Source organism: Glandiceps talaboti, chromosome 21 (assembly GCF_964340395.1).
Source record: "Glandiceps talaboti chromosome 21, keGlaTala1.1, whole genome shotgun sequence".
Lineage (NCBI taxonomy): Eukaryota > Metazoa > Hemichordata > Enteropneusta > Spengelidae > Glandiceps > Glandiceps talaboti.
Genome location: NC_135569.1, coordinates 2,485,054 through 2,500,907, shown reverse-complemented (window position 1 = coordinate 2,500,907; position 15,854 = coordinate 2,485,054). Strand labels below are relative to the sequence as shown.

The following is a 15,854-nucleotide window of genomic DNA, read 5'->3' as shown; positions in this document are numbered from 1 at the left end:
GACTCACAGTCCAGACACATAATTAAAGAGAACAAGCTGGGTTTTGAAGGTTTTTTTGCGTTAATTTTTGTTGCCTACGAGATGTATGTTTTTCTATTCTACTAAGTGCTCGTTGCTTTTAGTTTATAAATCAGTCCCATAGCGAGATTTGGATTACGATAGAGTGTCCCCGTCAACTCAACTGCATAAAAACTAGTAGTCGATGTTCACGTGTGTCAAACAGACAGAACGAAGGCTAGTATTGTTGCTTTTATTATCGTAGAGGGCGTGAGAGAAGTTCATGCTGCTTCAATCGAATGTATATGTGGATCGATCAATATTTATTTTAACAATATGATTTAATGCTTTAAGCAAGGTTAAAAATGATTATTTTATCCAAATATTGTCTGGTAGAGCTTTAGAAAAAGTTGATCTAAAACAAGAGAATAATTCTATGCAATCATTATTGTTCAACTGATCAGATACTAATGCGAGAACCTGGTATTTAAAACCCTGATTGCCATTACAAAGACTGCATTTTTTTCTAAAATGAACTAATCAAGAGCCCATAACGACGAATCTATCGGTCTATGGGGTCTGCAATCGTGAAGGGCGCCCCCAACCAATGAAAACAATAAATGCCACCTGAAGCTGGATGTCAAGGTAACCCGGGGTACGGTGTACAGTTAGCCAAAGAACGAAAGGTTATACATTTGTGTAACAATAGACCTACCCCACCTATTCAATTCAACTCCGTGTATGGCATATTGACGTGAATTCTTACATTTTTAAATCCTTGTCATCTGAAGCTGTCGCCTTTGTGGTGTACAAGTGTTGACAGAAATTCTTGGCGGTCCAATGTAAGAACCCAAAAACTGTTGGGCCATATTGTGAAGAACAGGGTCTCGATGAGCTATGTAAATCATTAATTTCGACCACAAGACCAAAGGAAACACCAAATCATTTTTCAAGATACTCAACAAGACAGTCAAACACCATGAGCAGCCAAGTCAGTAGTCCAAGAGACTCTCTTCAAGACAGTAAGAGTCCTCGAGAAAATAGTAAGTATATCAAAATCAATTTTTTTGACAATTTAACAATATTACATAGTATTTGTAGCCGATAGGTCACATTCTGACGAAACCGTAGCATGGTATATGGGTGAATCAAGTTGTATACGTTGCTATGGGCCAATGTAATCACTTGTTCTACGCGTCCCAGTACACTAAATATCAGGTCCTAGCATATTAAACGGAAACTGAAAAACATTAATGTTATAAACTAACGGAAATTTGTTTCTAAGTTATGCCGTGCGTGATTAAACGTTGGACTGCAATCAAATATCGACTTTTTGTATCGGTCTAATGTATTCGGTAATTGATACATATATCCAGCATGTGTTTACATCGACGTTGAGCATAACAGTTCGTTTTAAGGGCAAAAAGTGGTCAATATTTTTCACTGTTATGGTAGGATTAGATAAACAACATACTCAGATTATTTTGAACTGCCAAATGATCAAATATAATACCACACTCGCCCTTATGTCAAAGGTCAAGTTATTGATACAGGAGAAATAAAGATGTCTTGATGTTTCACTCATGAAACAAGATGTTTTACACAGTCACAGAGACAGCTTTCAAATGCAAAAGAAACAAAATAACCCTGTTGTGTATGCTGTGTATCACCAACCAACTAGTACGTGAAATTTGGAGAGCTGACCTTTTTGTAAAATTACATACTCTCTTCAGACCATGTTTCACATAAATTCACAATTATGTCAGTTAAAAAGGAAATTAAATGATATATCTTGAAAAGGTGAGATAAACTCTTCTCAAATAACCAAGCATTGATAACTGTATTATATTTATAATATTAGCAAGACTTTTAAAATTCTATCTGTAGGCCTTGACGCTGACTAAAGTGTGTAGATGAATAAAAAAAAAACAAATCCCGATTTAACAGATTTCATGTTTAAAGGCTCGTCTCGGATTAGGATTAAAATCTAGGAAAGGAATAAAATATAGTTATTTATGGAAAAAAATTGGCAAATGATAAACGAAAGATCTCAAGTAATCCTAACACTAATACGAAGACACGGGTGGGAACATGGCCCTTTAAGTATTCAGTTCGTTTTGACGTGAATAAATGACGAAATTACGTCTATGAGTTTATTGAACAGAGGATAGGAGAGAAGATGAAACGTGTTCTCTGGTGGCACTGAGATTGCACATATATACACAGGTATAGCTTAATTGTACTTTTAAAAACTGCTATTGTCCGTCACGAAGTAAGAAAGCATGACAGTAAGTTGTTTATCAACCATATTGCGTAGTTTCTGCTCTTACTGGAAGTAGTTATCCATAAAAACAGTCCCGGCCCTCAAGTAATATTGTTAAACACATGCTTCAAGCAATATACTCTTTATCTATGTGTACATGGCTGTGTTAGCATTAGAAAATCTAGTTTCTGTCCTGTAATATGTTGTTCGGAATCAGCGTGTCGCTGGAGTGATAAATTGTGAGCCCATGTACTACATTCCAGTATTGAGCATTAGGGGCTGTTACAACGTCCCATGTAGGCCATCTGTAATCATCTCAAATGTAGACAGTTAATAAAGAACCCTGCCAGTCGCCTAATCATATTATCCGTGTTTATCGGTAGATTTGGTTAGAGTCGAGTCAGGGGGCAAAATAATAGGGACGTACTTGTTTTTCTCCGTAAAGACCAGGGGACAAAAGAATTTCGTTTCTTTTCTTCTCTCTTTGAACTGTTCGTTCCGCTCACTGGGTTTAACACAAGACTACGCACACAATCATTGTCCTATACGTTTTGCTTATTATAACATGGCCCAGAGTCAAACGTTGTTAGGTGTGCGCCGTTAGGTGATGCACGGCGTTGAATTCGTCAGAACTAAACGAGTAACACGTATGTACACGACACTGCCAGTACAGAAATGTCTATATTATTGCGTATGTTTATTTTTCACGATCATCTTGAAGATTACCAAAATCGAATTTTCAGATAAAAATTATGGAAATTTTCCAATTATAGGCTGACAGTTACTGAGTTAGTGCCAGTACTTCATCATGAATGACAAGTGCAATCTATTATTTGTGAATTAAGCAAAAATTGAAATACTTGGAAAACCATTAAAGGGGTACAGTCTGTAACTTTATGTCCTTGGTGGTATCACGTATTTCTTTGGTTACTAAAAAAAATCGTCAATAACTTAAATGGTTAAATATGTTTATACTATTCCACGTACTAAATTATATTGAATCATGCCTTGCAATTAACTGGTAGAATTATCATCAGATATCAAGATACGATATAGAAATAACATTATGACATAATTCTTTAGTTACTAAAAAACTGAAAACCACAGCATTCTTGGTACAAGCATCACTGGGCACACTCAATCACCACTATCACACTGCGTGTAGCAAATTTGCATCTACGTAAGTTTGAGTGTAGTGTGTTAGTGCATTTCGAACTCTGACTTTAAACAAAAATTGAATCCCGGTTACAGTCTGAGCCCCTTAATTTCTGACAAAGTATACATGTACGTTATGTTGAATTATCTGGCTCTGTTGTATTACATTTCATTGTACTTTTATACTTATCAGTCTGCTTATATCACAAACTGGAAATTAAATTGTGCACTCGGCTGAAATATCTAGAAAACGAAAATAATGAATAAATGTGATTGAATATATATAGAAAAATGACGCCGGAAATACTACGGGACGCCATGACTGAGAGTGACCATGCGTGACGTAATAAGGTGAAACTTCCACAGAAACACCTGTGGTTAGTCATCCATACTTAAGGTCAGTTCTCGACAGTATAATTCGTATATTGAATATTAAGTCGTGCCTTACAAATGAAATTTTTTATATATGTCCGCTTTAACATATTCTATAACGGTAACAGATCTGTTTAATCTGTTTATCTGCCAAGTAACCGCGTTTTGAGTCGATTGATAGGAACTGGCTCCTAGTGTGCGTGTGTAAACCGGGCAACCAGACCCTTAATACGTAACTTAGTGATATAATGATTGTACATACTTTGTGTATACATGTTGCCAATTACAAACATCTACACTCAATTTAGCTTCTAGGCATACAGTTGAAATAACTGATATTCCAAATTAATGACAGAAACTGTTTAAATTTGTACTTTGTAAAGTGTATGTTGTGCCCTGTTGCAGTCAATATTGCAGTTCATTGGAAAGGTTACATCACATTAGCAGTTCAACTTTAGAAAACTGAGCTTCCGATCTGACGATTCTCGGCAGAATAATAAATTCCATAGTTACAGCTGACCTCTAGGATAGATCGACAGTTCACTGTTCTTTACTAATTCAACTTTGTGTGAAAATGAACTGTGTAGTATCAGTTAATCTACCAGGCTGATGACAATTTTTGATAAATATTATAGTTCTTGAGGAAGATGTGTTACCAAGATATCAACCTATTGACAACGATATGTGTTTAGCTTGTCTGTTTCTATGGTGATCAGTTAAATCATACAATATAGATGTGTAATGATATCACACAGTGTAATATACATAAGTTTGTTTACTTATGGTTTTCAATAAGAAATACCTATGTTTTTGGTAAGAGTACATAATATTGCTGACGTAAACTTCTAATTGTAAATTTCAAAGTATAAATGACTGTAATATCCAGTAAGTTTAACTTTGCAGGGGACATAAACTAGGTTTATTCGTTGTATGGAGGGATTGTTTTTGGGTTTTTTTGGTTGTTGTTGTTGTTGTTGTTGTTGTTGTTGTTGTTGTTGTGGGGAAGGGGTTGTAGTATTCTATTTACTTAAGCTGGTATAAAAATTTTACAAACTCGAGCTTGAGCAGCGTCACTCTAATTATACACATCACCTGTTCGTATGCGTATGTAATTCAAAATGTCCAATGCCACTGAGAGTGGGAATGGTGCAGATCAAAACAGTCGTGGATGGATCGATGGCAAACCATGCATTGTTGATGGAATCGATTGAACGGATAGTTTCCCTTCATCATGAAATGGTATGTGTACACAGCTCACTGCATGGGTTAAAGTACAAAGTTTGACGACGAACAAATTTGTTTCTCAATATTTCAGAGTAAACATGTATTGTAATTTTTCAATGTCACAAAAAATTCTTTTACCAACGAATTCGATACAATCGAATCCAGTTAATCTGAAACAGAAGGTCGTCCGAATGGACAAATTTTTAACTAACATTACTACATTTTATCGTCTGGCTCAACAAACCGTTTACTAGCATTGCTACATTTTATCGTCTGGCTCAACAAATCTTTTACTAGCATTGCTACAAAACTCTCACTAACCGGCGTTGCTACATTTTATCGTATGGCTAAAAAAATTTACTAACGCTACTACATTTTATCGTATGGCTCAACAAAACTTAACATTGTTACATTTTATTGTATTGCTACATCTTCTGTATGTGAGCTACCTGGAGGTGATGCACGTCTTTGAAATGATTAGTCGCAATATTGGTAGATATAATGAGAACACTTCAAACACGCTGACTTATTATTACAAATGAAAACAAAATACGAGTAATTGTGATGCAATGTTACTACCACCAGTCCATTGCAGTAGACTACATCAAGTTGAACTTGATATTTTCCCAGACTTCAATGACTTCATTTGTAACAATTTAATGTGTTATAATTATTTGTATTTTGTTTTCATTTCTAAAGTGTCCATATGCCTTAAAGTAGCCATATGGATGAGGATACGGTATTTTTTTTGAATTTTTGATATTTTTTTAATATAATAATTTTTTTCTACTTGGAAAAATAGTGCTAATCAAAACTGACTAAGTCTATATATGTGGCTCAATAAATTATAAAAAAGTAAAATATGTATAAAAAGTTTGTTATTGTACGTACAGGAAGTGATTTGAAAATACCGTATCCTCGTCAATATGCCCACTTTAAGTGTTGTCTTTATCTACCGACCCAGTATATATTTGTGACACACTATTTCGCCGAGGTTAGTTAAAAGTGGCTGTGATGACATTCAACCTACCACGAAAGAGCACTGTACTTTTACTAGAGTTCGCCTTTATTGAAAATAGTTAATATCCGTTTACCATCATCCCGTAAGCTAGTTAAAGATATTGACCATATTTGGAACAAACAATGTGAATACGTCATCAAAAGGGTTGCCATGACGTCATCGATTTTTATGTTCGGGTAATTATTATAGTGCACCCTATACAGACTGCTACAGATCTATAAACTTATACACATTATAAATGTCACTACCTGCGTCGGATCAATTAATCCATACTTTTATCAATTTTTGGACAATGGTGATAAAAAAATATGAAATTGAATTGTTAAATACGGAGAAATGTGTTTAAATTAATGTAAACAAACAAATGTGCAGAAAGTGGGTCAACATTTGTCACTGACACTGGTTGAAGTTGTGTGTGCGCGCGCGTGTGCACGAGTATGTTTGTTTGTTTGTTTGTTTGTTTGTTGTTTTCGGGATGATTTTTTTAGTGAAGGATAAAGCACAGTCGATGGGGTGTAGGTATCTACCAATTTTATTGTTGTTCTTCTATATTGTCAACTGGATCGTGCTTAGATAGGCCACTCCAGATAGTATCTATTTTGGTCACGTGTGCTCGCAATGAGTATTTATTCCTGGAACGAGGTTGTATGCGCGTATCGTATACCATATACCATGTGGTTGTAGCATACGACTCACTAACAAGTACACATGTCGTTGGTACGTTACTTTCCTTACTTGGCAACCCCCAACCCTCCTTTCACGACTCTGGGACCCTCCATTATAGATGGTGGTGTTTTTTTTCAAATTTAGCCAACATTTGATCACAAACTTTTTATTACTTTATATGCGAGTTTGACATCGTTACACCAGCTGATGAGAGCACTATGTCTTAACAAAGTAAACACAAAATGAAACGGTTGAAACATCAGTAGTTAAGATGGGAAAAAACAGCAGTCCTCTCTAAGGAATTGTTCGTTCACAACTATACTTGGTCAGAAGAAACTTTAAAAGTTCAATATTTCAGCTATTAATTTGTACATTGCAGACATCTGTAATTTTCAGTACTGAACAGATAGTGTGCATGTGGAGTTTTGTACGGCGAACCAGACATATTACTAGCTTTCACTGAAGACAGCTACACACGCGTGATATTTACCACACCGTTTTACGGCAATGCATTGATAAATCACCCGTAGGTAATGCAATGATATGTTCCTTCCATCGTAGAAATCTAAGGAAACAAGAATATTAAAAACTATCCTACCTGGTTGATTCCAGACTTCACTTTAATGTGAACAACTTCGTTATTGTTAAATCTATTTTGCATGTCAAAACGCCATGACTTGTCCCAAAGTATAATAATTTACATATTACATGTCTGTGGTGTTTTTCTCGTGGACACAGCTCTTTCACAAACACATTCCCGTGTGTTTTGACGTATGAAATGACCTAGCAGAATGTGTCCAACATAAAGACCTGCAAACACCTAATACAATAGTGTACAAGTCAAACATCGAACCGTTCTCAGAACTATTCCAAAAATCTGTGTGGCGAAAGACTGAATAAAAACATTGGTTTCTTGTCTGTGATAAAAACCACAGCAGTAGGCTGATTTTCACGTTAACGTAGTAAGCGCCTCGGAAATAAAATCTTTTCTTCTGTTAAATACTTTGTTCAAGAAAATCCCAACCTATCCTCAGTTCAAATCAATTAAAAATCAGTTGTTAAAATACAATTTTTAAAAAAAATCCAATATGGCCACCGTACTGTTAACTCTATGGGAAAATGAAAGATTGACAATTTAAAAAAAAAATAAGATGGCGGGCCTCTAAATTTCTTTCATTATTTCAAAAAGAACAAGGCACAAGCTTTCATGTGGTAAAGATTGGAGAGAATTGAGGATGTTTGATTTTCAGGAGGATTTGTCCCCGAGATACATTATACCTTGATCAAGGGTAATAACCTTTGGGGTTTTTTAAGTAGTTTCTTAATAATAAGAATTTTTTCATAGCGTGTAAGTGTGGAAGTGATTTTTGTTCGTAGTAAATCGTTAGCAAACAGTTTGTCCATAATATCAGAGGACTGCTACACAAACACACGAATATTTGAAAAAATATTCCTTCTGTAAACTTCAGCGTTGTCTGTTCACTTCGAAACCCGTGATAAATAGTTTGGTTACAGAATAAGAGGTATAGAATAAAACCCACAAGGCCAGGGGTCAAGTACGCGTTCATGTTGTTGCCCAGTGATATTTTATTTTCTGCATGGTAGGCGTTTTGTCATATTATTGTTATGTTGTAAAGAGAGTAGTAAGTCCATCAAAACACGGTGAATTGATAACAGTCCTTGAATGTCGTGGCAAACGCTTACAATGAATATATCCCGGGGGACACCTCCCTATATGTAAGCCCTTGGTTGTGCCTGTGCAGTCAAGTACAAAGTTTGACACGGAGGTATGACTGTCTAATATAGCAAAGGTTAATCGCAACGCCTGCGTTACACTAATATACCTCGTGTTTTTGTTTTGTTGTTGTTGTTGTTGTGTTGTTGTTGTTGTTGTTGTTGTTGTTGTTTTCAATGTATGTAGATCGATAGAAACAATGAATATTTATGACTGCTAGGTGCTTATTACCCTCGAGCTCGGGGGAAAGGACTTTCAATTTGGTGTTTATTGTCAATAGAGCGAAATGTATGTGATGTGAAATCGTGCAATGACTCTCCAGAACCCAACATTTATGAAAATAGCTTTATTTTCTCTGGAGTGGCATGGCTTTCTTCAGTGTAGTACACTGAGACAATATTTATCTGAAATATACACTACAGAAGCCGAATAGTGTTTGTTCATGGCTTACTGCCAAAAAATACTGAAAAAAAAATGTATTCCGTCAACTTTGGCCAATAATTTTACGATTATTAAATTGAGATATTTCTAGTTGTATTTGCGAATTTCGAGTTAAATAAACTCATTGTTAGCTTTGTCGAATCTTGGTGTTGGTTGTCTAAAGAAATATTCACCGGTTCCCAATTTGCACAGTCTATATTTGGAGAAAACCATAGGATAATAAAATGAACCATAAATATTCACTGTCGAGTCACTGAACAAAACGAAAACATGCATACAGCCTCCACGATCGTACGACTTTTGTATGATACCTTGTTTGGGTGATTCTTACGAGTTTGGAAGAAAGACTAAAAAATCCGAAGAAAGGAGAATCCGCCATGCGTATACATTCGTTGTACTTTAATAGAGTTACAAAATAATACAGCATTTGAATCGCAAACTTGTCGTAAAATAAACCGGTACATGAAGGTGTAACTGTCGCAAATTTACGACCATGTCGCTTCGGGGTTGTTCTCGTTAATAGACGGAGTGTCGCCGTAAGTTAATAAGTCGTTCTACAAATCGCATCATGTGTACATGTCCACGCTATTTTCAATAACTGTGATGGATTGCAATCCGTATTTTATTCAAGTAGGATTAAAAAGGAGAACTACATAACAAGGGTGGAATAAAGTACGGCTACCTGGTTACAGAGTGCCGGACAACAACGTTGCGGGTCACACACTCTATTGTTCACCGTCGGTGCTAAATGTTTACAAGTACGTGCAAATAAAGGATTTTAACTACTAAAGGAATATCGCTACGTCAATAAAGAGAGTTGTCTGCGCATAATTCAGAAGTCTGTCTTTCCACAGTTCATTGTATCGGTTGTGATCTAAAGGCTGGGTTGCTCATCCATATTACAATTATCCATTCATCTATCTACAGTGCATTTCAAATTTAACATTATCTGTGGATTTATTTAGTATCCTTATACCTGGTATTGTTATACGTATCTGTCGATCTGCACAGTTTGCAATGGTAAGTCGTACATAGCAAGATTGTTTCCACGAGGTAACGTTCCATGGTGACATCTATACTTAAGTTTGGCTGTGTCATAAAATTTGATATGTTTGACGAATCGTAATAATACTGTATCTCAGTTTTCAGTATTCGGCTCTGTAAGTACTTTTAAATATCTTTCTTTTTGAATGTTGTCAAATTTGTTAAATATATTGTATAGTGAATGACAATGGTAGCCGTGTTTAAATAATAATGTAAATTTGTCTAGTTTCACAGTAACATGCGGGTACGTGCACTGAGTGGAACAGGTTTGACAGAAAACAATTCCATGTCCTTTGTAGTTGGTGCTAAACAACGGAGTGTCACCGAGGTCATGTGTTGAGGAGTAATGTTAGACTGACGAATTTCCATTAACTTTTACTTCAATTATTTGCTGTATTATATCAAGAATACATGATAATGTTAATGTGTTTTTGGTGCGTAAAATATTTAGCGTAAAGAAAATGTTTCACATTTTGGTTCCAATATATTTTGGCGAACTCGTACAACATCATTTTTGTAAGTTAGAGTATCATGATTGATTCACAGCCAACTACCTTCATTGCTTGTAGTTGCTAAGATTTGAAAGTCGTAACTACGTTTTCAGCTACAATTTGGCGCTTTGTTGTTTCAGCATATTCACCTAAGTAAGCTAAATACAAGTATTTTATTATGTTACGTTGTACCATCATGAGTGATGTAATGTCAGCTTTGTTGTATGAAGTGCTCTTTATGTGATATATTAGCAAAGTCGACGATATAGCTAGTCAGTTCTCGCTTTGTCAACCAATGAGAATTGGGCGAGATTTCTGAACTGAATTACGTTACCACTTACACATATATACAATATTTTGAGCCATGTATGCAAGTGATTAATATTCTTTATAGATCTTTCCACGTGTACGTTCCCGTACATACAACTTCATACGGTTTATGGTTCCTTTAACACGTCGTCGCAAACCACAGCCTCTTTTACGGCACCGTCCAGTGCGTGCCCTACAGAAATAACAACTCTGGTTTGCGAGAACGCTTTATTCACAGTTATCGTACCACCATCAAGTTTGGAAGCACATTAATTCGAAACGTCGGCGAATTTACTATTTTTTATGGACTGTATGTATTATCTTCAGTTTTGCACCTTTACGCAAGAAAACTGTTGTATAATAATTAGGAAACCACTGTAACACGAAACCTGGGTTACAATTAAAATCACAAAGCCTACCACTCATCTGGCCCATCATAATCTCTCAGCAACAGTACTACATTTCATTGTCTGGCTCAACAAACGATTTTAAGTTCCGTTGCTGAGACACGTGACACGACGTTCTGATGTAGGTTAACAAGCTACTGTTGCAATTACTAATAATAATTCATTTTATTTTTTCACCAAAAAGGATGACAGAACTTAGACTGGGAAAGTGTACATGACAAAAACATAATTTAACATTGCATGGTCACCCTCCCTGGTGAGGGCCATGGAAATAGTTCAGTGGAACTAGTCTTAATCCAATGGCCCAGACACACAACATATAAACTACAAAACAGAAAATAAAATAAAACAAAAACATATCTGAAAACAAATTTTCTGTAAGAAATATATACACTACAATATATACACTAATGTTTCATGTAGTTCACATATTACATACGATGTCGCGGATGAAATAAACTATTATCAATAAGTCTGACGTCATCATCCCTGTGTCTCATGATCGTGACGTCATCTTATTCAACAGTTGATTTTGACACCCTCATATTTGTTTTGTTTTTAGAAAATACTTCGTTAGAAGAGGACCTAGAACAATTCAAGCAATCTTATCATGAGCTAGAAAATTTCGAGGAAAAAATCAATGACGACATTAATGCGCATAAACCCAGGCCTGTTGTACATAGCTCCGACTCACCGCGAAGGGGCGCTGAAACTGCCATGACAACGAGAACCGATGAAAACATACTTTCGGAGAAACAGCTCCGTAAGTCCAACGAGCAATTAAACCAAGTGCGCCCTCTGTTGGTAGAATACCCGAGGAAATTAGAAGACTTGAAAAAGAACGTTCATACGATTAAAATTCGCCATGTCGCAGAAACCAGCAAACTGAAACGACGGTATAAGGAGGAACTTGACCGAAAAGTTCAAGAAGCCAGGGAAGAAGAAAGAGAGATTATAAGAAAGGAGATGGAAGATTTGAAAAATGAGTCTGAGAGGAACAAGACACGATGGATGGCTGCTACTAGTAAACTGAAGATAGAAAGTAACAGGTATGTGAAACTAGAATATGGTAATTAACTCATTTGCATATCTAGGTCTTTCTTTTAATTTGTTGTTCTTTCTAAATGTCTCTCGATATCTCAATTTCTCTTTACCTAAAACCTTCCCATTCCGTCCAAAGTTTGCATGTTTCTCCCCTTCGCCCCTTCTCACCATCTTCCCGTCTCCCGTTTCTATCTCTCCATCCGTATATCGTCTAAGTCTTTTCTCGATTTCATCCATCCATCCATCCATCCATCCATCCATCCCTCCCTCCCTCCCTCCCTCCCTTCATCCACCCATCCACCCACCCACCATCCATCCACCCATCCATCCAACCATCCATCCATCCATCTACCCACCCACACCCACCCCCCCCACCACCCACCCGTCCATCCATCCATCCATCTATATTGTCCAATTCCTACATACACATGTACTAAACCATCAAAGATCATTAAGTATATCCTCATACATAATACAGTGAAATCTCGCGAGAACTCTACTTATACGTCATAGGAGAAACTCTGATTACTGTCCCTTCTTCTTTTTAAAACAGACTGGAAAGGGCACACGAACGTCTAAACAGGGCTGAAAGTTTAACACAAGGAAACAGAGTAGAGCTTCAAAGATCTGTTGAACTATTAAAGAAAGAAGTGCAAAGAAACCACCGTGATCTTGTCAATCTTGAGAGAGAGAAACGACTTGAAAGAATTCGTGCAGACAGAGAGGAAGAAAGGGCAAGACGACTGGAAAATAAACTTGACAGTTTAACGAGGGGAAGACTGCACCATCGAACGGTGGCTGCAGAAGAAAGGGCTAGTAGTCTCGAACACAGACACACGGTCTTGGAGTGGAAATTTAAAACTTTGTTCAATGTTGTAAACGATCTTTACAGGCAAGGAACGCCTCCAAGTTTCGAAGAAGTTCACACATTGCAAGATCTGCTCGATAACGGAAACGAAGGGTACAGTCGCTTCCCAGAGATACCCGAGGCGCGTAGACAAGCGAAAGTGACAGATAGGGGAAGGGGTCGACGAAGACGGCCGAAGTCACCCGAAACTACGAGGTTGCCTGAAATTGCTGGCGCCGAAAGTTCACGAAAATCACCTGACATTTCCGACGAGGAAAAAGAAGAAAAGTTGTCACAAAATGACATTCCGAAAACTCCTGATGCCGACACCGAGAGTCTTAGAGGTTCACCTCGTCCACAAAGTCGAAAATCTGACGAATCAGCTACCAATGTACAAGATGACGTCACGGTGACGTCAGAGAACAATACACAGAGGAAAGATGAAACTGCAGATGATCGTGATGAGAGACCGGCGGGTGATGACGAAACAGATGACCCGAAAGAAAAAGTGTTCCTGACTGAACAAGAAAACACGAGTGACGAAAATGTTAATGCGAGAGATGGAAAAGATGAGAAAGAAATGTCAGCTCGAGGAGACAGCACAGATAAAGCAAAAGTTGACGGTAAGGAAGGTAATAAGGCAGAAAATACTACCATCGAAGAAGACCGCGAAGAAATGGAAAGAGAAGAATATGAAAAACAGTTAGCAGCACTAAAAAAGAAAAGAACAATGAAAAAGAAAAAATGAAACAATTCAGAAAGTAACGGTCGACTCCGATGCGCTCGTTTCACTATAGAACAAGCGTGGCCAAGTCACAGAAACAGGGACATAGTTGACAGACTATTAGACTGTAAGTCGCCCTCACCGACCTCCTCTCCTCTTGTTAGGGGTTGGCCGATGTTTGAGGGCGCCCCGTCACGGCGTACCTTACAGACTAACAGACTATATGCTACAAACAAAACGCATTTGCTGCAAAAGATTATCCAAAATTATGTGAAAACCCAGCTTATGAAAGAATACATTTACACAAAGTATTCCTATTTTGATAACTTATATACAAAGAATTCCTAAATCATTTATAAATTTGTATTGTCAACTTTCTATCATTTTCTGACGATTTCTACTAATGAAAGAAAAAGTATTCTGCTTGACCCCTGACCTTATAGTTCGATATGTATTTTACAAGTAGATGTGTATGACACTTTGCTACTAACGTTTGGGCAGTATCATTGCTAAGAATCATGGGCATTGCCTGTATGGGGAGTGGTTATCATAAAGACACGGGTGCAAACGTACCGCAAAACGGTTGTCCGGTTAAGAATGCCGTTTACGGTAACCATGCGTTGTCCGGATAAATGGAATCATGCATAGAGTTGAGAGAGACATTGTCTATGGTGAAATGTCGTGATATTGTGTTGCCCGTAATTATGAACATACCGTTTTATGGTATAACGATTGTCCTGAAAAGAAATACCCTTTACGTTACATGGGAGCTTGCTGTTAACATTATCATCATTATTATTGTCTGTTTTATTTAACGCTTTATTTAATGCAATAAAATACGTTTATAAACAGAAATTCGTTATTTGGAATGTTTTGTTTTTTGTTGAGTATGTTCACTTAAAGTCCATTGGTGGTTCTATGCGCATGTCAGAATAAAGTGATTTTTTGTTGACAACTACGACGGGTCGCATCACGATCACTATGTAAACATTTCCCCAACCAAGTTCAAATTATGCACGTTGAAGTTGACTTATTTACATGGCACCTGAGTTCATTAAGGGGAAAAAACTCTTTCGTAAATCATTCAAATTTCTGCTCAAAAAACAAAGATTTGTGTAGCTTTATTAAATCGTGACGTTCGAAATTCCTAGCTAGTTACTACTGAATAGGTTTTCGTCATCGGACCCACGGTCGACCCCAAGGTGCGCGTCCGATCTCTGAATCGGACAAATACTGCGCATTAAACCCATGTCTTGATCAACTCTCAGACATGTACAGTCAACGCATTTGCGCTTATTTCAGTCTTGCATATATTTAATACAGTAGTTGGTTATTCGTTCAGTCCAAGGACAGGGAGGCAGGGTAAGTTGTTACTGGTTTTCCTTTGAAAGTTTCAAGATCAAAGCACAAACTTAGATACAATTTAATCTTTATACTAAAAGCACCATCAGCAAATCGCAATCACTGGGTTCTGATTTGTTTCACTAAGCTTAGCAAGGTATTTTTATAATAAATTTTAAAGTGAACATTTGCATTTAAGATAAGTCAAACTATTCCTTCGACTTCAATGCATGAAATATCGCCATTCAACGTACAGCTTGATTGACGTTCTAACATATTCTTGGTGAAATTTCCACGAAGTGGTTTGTCTTACATGGTAATTACACCTCTAAATGACAGACGTAAATAAGGATGATTATATTATACCAAATACCACCATAGATGGCGCTCTATCATAGGCGCGTATTTTATGCGAGATCCAGGATACCACAAGTGGTTGTCATGGATATAGAATATAGAAGCCTCATAGTGTTCCAAATTAGCTTCGCTATCGAAAGCCTAATGTTAGTAAGTATGTAACTCGAATTCCACCATCGCAAGGACAGTTGGGAGATCGTACTCAAATAGTAAGTACAACAAAGATTGTGTCTTTACATTTTATCTCAGTCTCATCTTCTCTATCTCTTTATGTCTTCTGTCTGTCTATCTGTCTCTGTCCGTCTCTGTCTCTCTCCCCCTCTCTCTGTCTCTGTCTCTCTCTGTCTCTCTCTGTCTCTCTCTCTCTCTCTCTCTCTCTCTCTCTCTCTCTCTCTCTCTCTCTCTCTCTCTCTCTC

The 15,854-nt window shown here is 37.1% G+C and overlaps 1 protein-coding gene across 2 annotated transcripts; it reads left to right on the top strand.

The window, feature by feature from the left end:
- The first annotated feature begins 795 nt into the window (after positions 1–795).
- On the top strand, positions 796–14,512 carry LOC144451486 (uncharacterized). Of its 2 annotated transcripts, none has more exons than XM_078142343.1 (3): positions 796–1,040; positions 11,688–12,174; positions 12,723–14,512. In XM_078142343.1, exons 1-3 carry the CDS (start codon positions 977–979, stop codon positions 13,762–13,764), a joined length of 1,593 nt encoding a protein of 530 aa, XP_077998469.1. In that variant the 5' UTR covers positions 796–976; the 3' UTR covers positions 13,765–14,512. The 2 variants fall into 2 exon arrangements, with proteins under 2 accessions (XP_077998469.1, XP_077998471.1); XM_078142345.1 differs by lacking the exon at positions 796–1,040 and adding an exon at positions 9,765–9,894.
- The last annotated feature ends 1,342 nt before the right edge of the window (positions 14,513–15,854 follow it).